This window comes from Zeugodacus cucurbitae, chromosome 6 (genome assembly GCF_028554725.1).
Source record: "Zeugodacus cucurbitae isolate PBARC_wt_2022May chromosome 6, idZeuCucr1.2, whole genome shotgun sequence".
Classification (NCBI taxonomy): Eukaryota; Metazoa; Arthropoda; class Insecta; order Diptera; family Tephritidae; genus Zeugodacus; species Zeugodacus cucurbitae.
The window spans coordinates 12,568,333-12,579,639 of record NC_071671.1 but is presented as its reverse complement, the minus strand read 5'-3'; the positions used below and the strand labels follow the sequence as shown (position 1 = coordinate 12,579,639).

The 11,307-nt window shown below is 40.0% G+C and overlaps 1 protein-coding gene across 2 annotated transcripts; it reads left to right on the top strand.

Moving 5' to 3' along the window:
• Positions 1-4,685: 4,685 nt before the first annotated feature.
• On the top strand, positions 4,686-9,690 carry LOC105218465 (uncharacterized). 2 transcript variants are annotated; one of them, XM_029044301.2, is made up of 7 exons: positions 4,686-5,159; positions 5,227-5,453; positions 5,517-6,353; positions 6,418-6,587; positions 7,043-8,071; positions 8,188-8,519; positions 8,593-9,690. In XM_029044301.2, the coding sequence occupies exons 1-7, from the start codon at positions 5,023-5,025 to the stop codon at positions 9,110-9,112; spliced, it is 3,252 nt and encodes a 1,083-aa protein (XP_028900134.2). In that variant the 5' UTR covers positions 4,686-5,022; the 3' UTR covers positions 9,113-9,690. The 2 variants fall into 2 exon arrangements, with proteins under 2 accessions (XP_028900134.2, XP_011192366.2); XM_011194064.3 differs by having other exon boundaries at positions 4,687-5,159; positions 6,728-8,071.
• The last annotated feature ends 1,617 nt before the right edge of the window (positions 9,691-11,307 follow it).

Genomic DNA, 11,307 nt, shown 5'->3' with positions numbered 1-11,307 from the left:
ATAGGCCATTCGTAAGTCGTTTTCCAGCAAGTTTCAATTGATTTCACACGGCCAACAGCCATCAGCAGCGCCCAAGTGCGCTCACCTTTGTGAAATGTCTGCACTAAACATGGCTGGTGGCTGGTGGAAGTAGCGCAAAAACGGAAAATATGTGTGGATGTAGCACAGCACGCATAAACTACTATCCGTTTACGTGCTAATGCGAGTGTGTATCGATGTGTGCGCTCTAAATATCAGCGCCTCTGTGTTGCCATTTACAAGTGCAGCTATTTGGGCTCAACGTATCGAAAATACACATGAAAATTCACTTAATATGTGTGTGTGTGTGTGTGTGTGTAATAACCAAACCAAAAAGGGGATAACACACAAGCACATCAGCGCAAATGCCACTACACCTGAGTATCCGTGACTTTGGCAGTGGGTCGCTTAAATGTTTAAATTTGTAACTTTATAAGCATGCGTACATATGTATGTCTGTGTATGGATTAATGCATTAATAAAAATGTGTGGAACTTACCGAGTCCTGGCATACATAACTCTTAAAAGCGTTCGTAACTGCTTCAGTACTTTGAGAGCGCAGAGCAGAGAGCGAAGTGCACTTTTAACAGACTGTGGCATGTGATTTCTGATGTTCGAAAATGTCCTTCCGCTCGCCATAAAGTGGATTGTACGCGTACTCTCCTCTCTTCGGTCACTCATTTTAACAGAGCTGGTTAACATTTTTACGTTATGCGCTGTTGGATGATATGTTAGTTGGCGTTTATGGGCAACATTGCATTTGTCTAGAAGGGGAAATGTGGAATTATTATTAAGGTACCGTTTTAGCGGTTCACAGTTATAGCCATAACTTACAATTTACGTTATGTGGAACTTCGAAAATTATTTTATAGAGATGTTGCGCATCATTCGATAAAACTCGACTTAATTACGTTCAAAGAATATTATAAGATTAGGTCATATATGTATATAGCCAACATATAATATTTTTGATACCCGAAATAAGACTTTGTTAAATGTACATTTATTTCGTCAAAGCAGGAGTATATTTTAGACTTTTAATAGAGATAAGAAAACACAGTTTCAAATTTACGATCAAATTTCAAAATTTGTTTTTTGTCTTAATAAATAGAACAACCCAAGGTGGTAATCTGGTAACCGATGTACAGGGTATACTGGGATTATGGAGGGAACATTTCTCCGACCTGCTGAATGACAGTGAAAGTACAACACCAGGAGTTGGCGAACCCGATTCCCCAATCGATGACGATGGAATAGATGTTCCATTACTCGACCATGAAGAAATTCAAATAGCAATTACCCGCTTGAAGAACAACAAAGCGGTAGGGGCCGATAGATTACCGGCTGAGCTATTCAAATACGGCAGCGAAGAACTGATAAGGTGCATGCATCAGCTTCTTTGTAGAATACGGTCGGAAGAAAGCATGCCTGACGATTGGAATCTTAGTGTGCTCTGCCCAATCCATAAGAAGGGAGACCCCACAAACTGTGCCAACTACCGTGGTATAAGTCTCCTCAATATCGCATATAAGGTTCTATCGAGCGTACTGTGTGAAAGACCTAAGCCCACCGTCAACAAACTGATTGGACCTTATCAGTGTGGCTTTAGACCTGGAAAGTCCACCATGGATCAGATATTCACCATGCGCCAAATCTTGGAGAAGAACCGTGAAAAGAGGATCGACACACACCACCTTTTTGTCGATTTCAAAGCTGCTTTCGACAGCACGAAAAGGAGCGATGTCTGAATTTGGTATCCCAGCAAAACTAATACGGCTTTGTAAGTTGACGTTGAGCAACACCAAAAGCTCTGTCATGAGAATTGGGAAGGACCTCTCCAAGCCGTTCAATACCAAACGAGGTTTCAGACAAGGTGACTCACTATCGTGCGACTTCTTTAACTTGTTGTTGGAAAAAATAATACGAGCTGCAGAGCTAAATAGACAAGAGTGTACAGCTGCTGGCGTACGCTGATGATATTGAAGCAACAACCGCGCCGTTTGTTCTGCTTTTTCCCGCATGGATAAGGAGGCGAAGCGAATGGGTCTGGAGGTGAATGAGGACAAGACGAAATATCTCCTGTCATCAAGCAAACAGTCGGCGCACTCGCGTCTTGGCTCCCACGTCACTGTTGACAGTCATAACTTTGAAGTTGTAGATAATTTCGTATATCTGGGTACCAGTATCAACAACACCAACCATGCCAGCCCGAAATCCAGCACAGAATCACTCTTGCCAACAGGTGCTACTTTGGACTGAGTAGGCAATTAAAAAGTATAGTTCTCTCTCGAAGAACAAAAACCAAACTCTACAAGTCCCTCATCATTCCCGTCCTCCTTTACGGTGCAGAAGCGTGGACTATGTCAACATCCGATGAGACGGCACTAGGAGTTTTCGAGAGAAAGATTTTGCGGAAGATTTACGGTCCCTTAAACATTAGTAACGGCGAACATCGCAGACTAATAAAAAAGACAGCGGTTACGCTGGCTAGGTCATGTTGTTCGGATGGACGAAAGTGCTCCAGCTCGGAAAGTGTTCGATGCAGCACCCGCTGGTGGAAGCCGAGGAAGAGGGAGACCTCCACTTCGATGGTCTGTCAGTCAAAAATTAAAATTTTAATATTTCATTATTTCCTTCATTCATTAACGAGATTCACCCATGTACTAACGAAATATTATTGGTTTATTGATTTTGGATGAACTAATAATGAGTTATGCTGTACACGGAAAGACATTGTTTTTGAACACGTCATGGGAGATGAGACATCAACGGGTGAGATTTCCGAATTTTTATATAAAATTTTCATAATATATTTTTCAAATAGGTACCTTTGATATACTTTGTTGTTGTTTAAATGAAATATTTTGTTGTTTATCTTCGACTAAAATTCTGGCCGGAGAACCACGTTTGCGCAAGGACTTTTGTGATTTCGCGACGCAATTTCCCTTCTAGAAATTGGATAAAGGATAAATTACATGAACAATCAGAATGATCTTTGAACTCGAGCAAAACCATATTATTCATCTGAAGGATTATACGTAAAGATTTCGCAAAGCAGAAATACACTCCTATTTGCAATCTTTAATATATATAGATAGATATATTTTTCAATGATGGATCAACAGTAGATGATGCGAACATAAATTCGATATACTACCTCCCCCACATCAACCTTACTGTCAGTTGGTGTAAGCAATACTCTTTACCCGTCAGATATTTGACCTTCCGCAGCAGCACTTGCATTTACACAATAACACGTGGATATATATTCATGTAGATATCTACAAAGAGTGCACTCGTAAAATTTATGATTACCAAAATTCCTTTTTTCCGTGGAACACACTGTCTGTAGATGTGCGGGGGAGCACATTCATCTTCTTGAATCCAGCTCTGCTAACAAGTGTTGGTGGCATGTGGTACATACCTTTAGTGGTCGCACCTGGAAGGCAAGCAGAAATGCAAAATTTATGACTCTGTATGTAACTGCATGTGCGTGTTAAAGATTCTGAGGCATGCAACCAGAATTCGGTAGCAGTCTCTGCACCTTGCCAGGTGGTTAAGGAAAACATTTTGTATGAAAACAACAGGTTGAGTGCAGTACAATTAAGTTAAAACATTTAAGATTTGATTATGATTTCCTCAAAGGATTCGGCAATTTCCACTTCTCATTTATTATTTAATTTCAGGCAGTGATGGATGATACGAAGTGCGGTCTTCTTCAGAGAGGTGTCCATTCACTTCAACAGCAGAACGACAGTACTGAAATTGAGCTCGATGAGAGTACGCTTCAGGTTAGTAGTGGAGAGTCTGACTTCCTTAGTAATAGCTCCAAGCTAATTATTTCTCCGACATGTTTGTGTGCCAGGCCACAGCGAAATCACAGGACACTGCAAAGTCGATAAGCTTGTAATGTCTTCGGATTGAGAACCTCGGCCATCAGTGGTCCACTTGCTCCGCCGAGAGATCTTTCTGACTAGGAGTGCAGCGTAATAAGTCTTTTGAATTATTTTCTCTTAGCGAATAGGCAGAAATTGATATCAGCTGATTCAAATACTTTTGAGGAAGTCTTATCACCGCAGAGGTCTCCGCTCGAAACATTTAAATCGAGGCTCGGAAAGGTTTACTAAATCGCTGATTTTAGATGGTAGTTTTATGAAAGAAAATTAAGGGAATGGTAAAAACTAATTTAATTATCTTCTATATAGGGATGAACCCTCCACGTCAGTGTCTCGTAGGATGGTGAAGATGTTGTTATATTGTTTTGACGATTTCACTAGGATGTCCCAGTTGTTACAGATAAACTGAAATCGATGGCAATTGCCCTGATTCCCCAAGTAATATGTACAATTGATCTATGAACGTTGAACTTGGTATGAACTCCATTTAGTCGACATGAGTTCATCCATCCAGAACAAAAATTCCCTCACTGTGCATTAAAAAGTTTGTAAATGAAATAAACTAAAAATTTAATAAAAAATAATATCAGCTAATATAACAGCGTGATATAAGAAATATAAATATAATTTAAAATCTTTTTATATAAAAAACCATATTAAATTTTGAAAAAAGTTGGAAAACATTTCACATGAGTCAGTCTGTTTATTAAATGAAGACATTTACATTGTCTTCAAAAATATTTGCATCACAGTTTTATTGGCACTGTTGTAATTTTCATATTTTAAATGTCAGCGGTTCAGTTGGAATTCGCTGCGTTCGCTTAAATTTTATACACGCTCATTCGAGTAATTTTACGCTAATTTGGTACATAGTTTTTACAATATTAATATAGCATATATCACGCCAAAATGAACGCATTGAAATCGTGTACAACAAACACATCGTTTAAATAAGTTATTACAAAATATGGTTGAAGAATTTTCGCCATAAATTGTTTCTGTAAAAGTGCAAAACAACAACACCAAATAGGCGTTGTTCAACGCTGCCCATATACATTTGAAGCACCCGCACAGGCGCAGCTGCTTTAACTGGCACTTTTCCAACACAATGGATTTTGATTATGTGAATTTAAATAGACTCTCGGACGCAGAGATCGCAACGCATATGCGTAAATTAAATTATGAGAAATTCAAATCGCTTGTGCGTATGCATCTGTCATTTGAACTTGATTTGAACACAGACGAGTGAGTGCATAACTCCAAATATATTTTACATTTAAAATGTAATAAAAATTAAATGTATGTTTTATAGGTTTGATTTACCATGCCATGAAATTGCTTATGAAGATAAAGGAAAGCTGAAGAAATGGAATCGCTTATCTAAAAAGCAGAAACATGCAACGTCGGCGTGCACAAGCTCAGGTTCAAAAGGTTCTGTTAGTGCCGAGAATAGTCCCGTGGAAGCATTGCACCAGCAAATTAACCCTGGGTTTTTAATGCATCTTAAGGAGCTGAAAGCTTTTCTAATGCTGGAAAAAAGTAAATAAAACAGCTCAGTCACTAATTTCACATATTTATCATATTATTTATAATTGCAATTAGATTTAACACAAGAAGGCATTTTCCGCAAAACGGGCTCAGCATCGCGACAAAATGAGCTACGTCAGCAGGTTCAGAATGACAAACCCCTCGATTTGGAAGGTGGTGGCTATTCAGCACACGATTGTGCTACCGTATTCAAAGGTTATTTGGCCGACTTACCTGAACCACTGCTCACTGACGCTCATTACCCGGCACATCAACAAATAGCGCCGCTATGTCTGGGCTCGGGATCGTGCAGTAGTAGCAGTACAGGCACTTTGACACGTCCACACAATCCGGAACGTATTAAGCGTGAGCAACACTTGCTAAATTCCATACAGTTACTCTTGCTGTTGTTACCTGATGAAAATCGCCAATTACTGCAGCATATAATAGAAATACTACATGCCGTGGCTGCGCATGAGCATGAAAATAAAATGACACCAGAAAATTTGGCCACAATTTTCGCGCCACATCTCATTTGTCCACGCAACCTGCCGCCTGAAGCACTACATTATATATCGAAAACGATGTCTAGCATAATCGCTTATATGGTATGCAAAGGGCAGGAGATATTCGAAATGCCCGCAAAATTATCAACAGACATACGTGCCTACTTTGTGGAACGTAAACGTAAGAAGACCATGTCACCGGAGCAAACACTCGATGAGTCCATATCGGACATGTCAACGGTGAATACGGTATATACATTTGTGGATCGCGAGAAAACAGCGGCGGCGCACACTGCCAACAATACAGATACGGAGTTGGCGCAACTGTATGCGCACATACAAAGCTTGCCCGAGTCTTCCAAGAAGCGTCGACTCATTAAACAGTTCAACAAACAAAATGGACAGGGTAAGTGCCTTGTTTGGTGTTTGGCTTTAAGCATTTCGCTTTAATTTGTCTCCCTTTGGGGCAGGTACACCGCTCCAATTGGTGGTTATGAATCGTTTGAAGGGCACAGATGCGTCGCGCAGCGCCAAATCTATCGGCGACTCTATCAAGAAACACATTTTCCATAAAAGTCTCATATCAAGAACACCAAAACGTCCAGCTACCACCAACGTAACAACCCCAGCTGGCATTGAAGTAAGTTTGTTTGTTAACTTTAGCTTTGTTTGCTTTTTGTGCTAAACGCATGTACATTTTTGTTGTTATTTTCTTTTATTTCTATCATTTGTGCTGTCCTACCTATTTCTTAAAAAATATTTCCTCAACAAAACGAATAGACTCCAAGTTACGCAAATACACACAAGAATCCAAAAATGCGGGTACTATTCCGCAGTCCCGCCTCTACTCAAATCAGCAACAACTACTCGGTTGCCAATACACCAATCAGATCTTCATCATCAACAACAACAACTACCCAATCTACGCATGCCAATAATCGCACGCTCACTAACACACCAACCTCCTCATGCACATCATCAAATACCTCATTGTCTACCACACCGTTTGCCATGAAATCACTACAACAACATCCATTACATAAATCGATCTCATCCAATTCATTGCTTTCGCACTCGTCGTCTGTACCGCAACAGCGCAAATTGACACTTCCACACCATATCAGCGACGAAGTGTCTGAATCTTCTTCCCTCTCATCAACCAGCAGCGATGGTTTGCCACCGGCACCAGTGCCGAAGTACGACTGCTCCGTTTCCGCGCCCGTCAGTCGTCAGAATTCGGACGAAAGTAATGTGGCTCCCAGCGCCTTAAACCGTTTCGCCACACGCTGGGATGCAAATTGCTGTACGCCACTGAAGTTCTCTACGCATGCGGCCAAACAGCTGGCGGCGCACACGGACTGCGCCACACCAGATGCGCGCAAAACCGTTGCTTGGGATGACGCGCATCTCTTGCACATTGAGGAGATCTCGAATCCCTGCACACCCATACAACAAAATTCGGCGGAGTACAAGTCGCGCTACAAGTCAGAGCCAAATCTGAGTTACGTCGGTGAAGCTGATGGTGGTGCGCAGGAGAGCGCTTCAAAGTATGCCAGCGGCAGCCGTTCGTTGACACGCAAACTCATGAAAGGTGTAAGTATGGGCAATTTGAAGTTTTCCTTTGCCACACCAGAGTCAACGAAGCGGCTGGTACGTACAGTCTCCTCTACGTTGCGTAGACGTTCCGCTGGCGACGATGAGCTGCCGAAAGTGGGCGCGAACGCCAAAGAAGAGCAACAAACAACAGTCACTGCGGCGAGCGAGAGTGTCGAGGACCTGGACGATGAAACTTTCGAAGACAACCCAGATGATCAGCTGGACAGCGATAGTGAGAATGAGTCAGCAGAGGATGATGATGTTGAGGAAGAGGAGGAGGAGGAAGATAATTACGAGAGCGCATATACAGCCGTGCATGACATTGGCATTAGCACAGTGGATGGGAGAAGTAGCAATAGCAATTCGAGCGACAACAGCACCACACGCTATCACAAGCAGCTCTTGCTGCAACAGAGTGGCGTCTACAGAAGCATGGAGTTGATAACGAGCACGCCATCATTGTTGCTCGGCAGGCGCTCAATGTCGCCGATAACGAAGTCTACACAGCGCATGCCCAAATCAATGCAGGTGAGGAGCGCATGCCAAATTTAAATAAATTTAGTGTAGCGCATGAAACATTTGTAGTTCAAATATTAATTTTAACTGCCTTCACTAAAATATTTCGTGCAATTTCTTTGCTCTAGGAATCGATAATGACACCACGCTCACGCAAACCCGTTATGGTGCTCACCACCACCACACACAGTGCCGGCGATCAAAACCAGACTATTTGTCCAACGGACTACTCCAGTTTACGCGAGCAGGACGAGGAGGAGAGCAGACATAGCCGTAACAGCGCCGACTTCACGGAAACTGAAATCGACGAAATAGCTGCAGCGCCGCATGTGCAGTGCGAGGATGCCACCACGTTGGAAAGCTACACAGAGTTGATGCGTGCACGTCAACCCGTCTTGACGGCGCTGAAACACGACGAACGCAGCGTGGAGAAAGTGGATGCGCTGAGTAGTCATTTTAAGTGAGTAAAGCGCTCGCATCTAAATTACAGTTTCCTAATAACTGTGTCCTATTTTTTTTTTTACATTCAACAGAGAATATTTACGCAGTCGCAGCGTGCTCACCGCTAGTCCCGTTGACTCGTCGTTCTCTAGTCAACCCGATGATTTCTGTTCACCACATAACATTGAAGATTTGAATGACTCACAAATGAGTCCTAGCTTACTGTATTGCCTCGATGGTCATGAACCCGATGATGAAGTGTCAACAATAGACGTCGTGAAACCTACTAAAGTAAAAAATGATGCGTTGCATGTGCAACAAACTACAACGACAGCTGGCAGCAAATGTTGCACGCCACATAATTCCTATTATCGCAATCGGCTCTTTGCCTTGAACAATGCACGTAAACGTGCTGCTAACAGCGAATACGAGAAGCACACACAAACTCCTGTAATAGCGGCTGCGCCAGCGCCAAGCGGCAGCGACATTGCGCCAGGTAGTAAGAACAGCACGACGGCGTCAGCAAACAAAGAGAATTTAGAGCAAGTGGATGGCTACTTGCGCTCAAGAAAACTGCTCATAAGCGAGTATCCCGGCGAAACATCATTTTAAGTTAGTTACTACATTACAATTATATTAATTAATTTATATTACAATAACTTAATCTTATCACTTTCATGTATACATATATATTTATTTACTATAAGTTAGGTGTGTATTTTAACCATTCATGGTTAACGATGAGTGCACATTTCGTATTATTTTCAAATCAAACTCGAATTTCAAAATGCTTCCCACTTTTACAGCACAAAAATATCAAGTTAAATTTAATATAAATTAGTATTAGTGCCTACTTATTTACGTATACGCGTAAATGTTAAAACGTTAAATAACCCAATAGTGCATACAAATTCAAATCATAAAATGCAGCATTGTCGGCGCAGAAGTTAAAGCGAAAATTCCAAATGCATATTTCAACTATTTTCACTCCAACGCGTGCTAAATTATGTGTATTTACATACATACATACATATTTTTTTATACCATATGAAGTTTTTAATATTAACATTTAGTTCTACAAAATATGTAATTTGTTAAATCAGTTGTTATTTTGCATATACCCAATAACTTATGCGTTGAGAAATGTAAAATATTCATTCAATAAAATGTTTCTTTAATTTTGAAAGACATATTGCTCAAGCGATTTTATTTATTTTATTGAATTATTAAAATATAAAATAAAATTATAAATTACATAAATTAATTCAGTCCGTTTTCACGTCGGTTTGTTCAATATAACGGAGACCAACCTAAATTAATAACTGACCATCAACTCAGCGACGTAGTGGCCTCATGTGACACTTCATTTAAAGAAACTATGACCAATCTGACCTCGCTTGACCTCTACAAATGTAAACTTGACTTCACGTAACCTCTAAGGTCTGTTTTTTAGATTTTAGTAGAGATCAATGACCTTTGGTCAAAATGTAAACAAACCCCAACCAATGGTCATTGACCTCAACCAAAATGTAAACAAGTGGCGAAAGGTCATCATTGACCACTACGAAAATATAAATAAATCTTGGCCAAAGGTCATTAACCGAGTCAAAATCCCCGTCCGAAATTTATTGAGTTTTTTACGGTTTGAAGTGACATTGCAGGTCAAATCGAATAATTAGTGACCTGCAAGTGACACATACGATTTCTGCGACGCAGCTTTGATGATGCGGAAGGCATTTCTACCCCCTCTCCGGCGAAATAAAAAGTATTATGATTATGATTATTATTATGTTTATTATTAATATAACAAAAAATTAACCACTGTCACAGAGGTCTTGAAAAGTTTTGGTCCGAATTCAACAATTTTTAGATGAATGATGGCACACTTCCAGCGCTACATTTTTGCACATTCAAAATTTCGTCGCCCATTTTTCCACAAAAAATTTATAGCTAGATGCCCCTCCTTGTAGTGAATCGTTGGATCGCATTTCGTGGCTTAGTTGTAGCACTTTATATAGAATCCATCATCTCTTAAGGGGTTAGGAGTAGTCAGAGACACGAAAAAAATATAATTTTCAGTATTTTTTTTTTTTGCTATTATTACACAATATTTTGGTTGGAAGTCACGAAAATTTGAAGAAAAAAATATATATAATTTCCAAAATAATAGCTGTTTGTGTTGACCCAGTTCCAAAAAAAATTCTTGCGGTGATTCAGCTAAAATTAATCGGATAAGAAAAATTAGTTTTATAAATAGGTAATCCTGGGTCCGATCGAAGCTATTTTTTGATTTTTTTTTTTCAAAAATTAACAAAATGGCGGCCTCAGGAAATTTTTTCTAGGTTTTCGGGAAAAATCAACGTTAATTGGTTAAAAATCGAAATTTTGGAATATAAAAAAATCATTCGCTCATGTTTGTGTTTATTATGTATTCTGAAAGCTTTATAAATTTCATTAAAATCTACTGAGCGGTTTCTGAGTTACAGTTGTCACCAGTTCAAAGAACATAGTTTTGAGAAAAACGCATTTAAAGTTTCTCCAGAGCGTTTTGGAGGCTCTAGAGTTCTTTGTTATTCGTCGAATAACTCGAAAAGTAACTAACGGATCAACATCAAATATTCAGAGTATATTTTTAAGATATTACACTTAACGAAAATGAAAAAAAAAATGATTTTTTGAAAATCCTGACTACCGCTAACCCCTTAATTACTGCCTCAATATTGTGGTTAAGCATTGGAATTGATGACCACTCTCGAGTGGGAATTCTTTTCTGACGGCAATGTAACTATATTTACTCTTCTATTCTA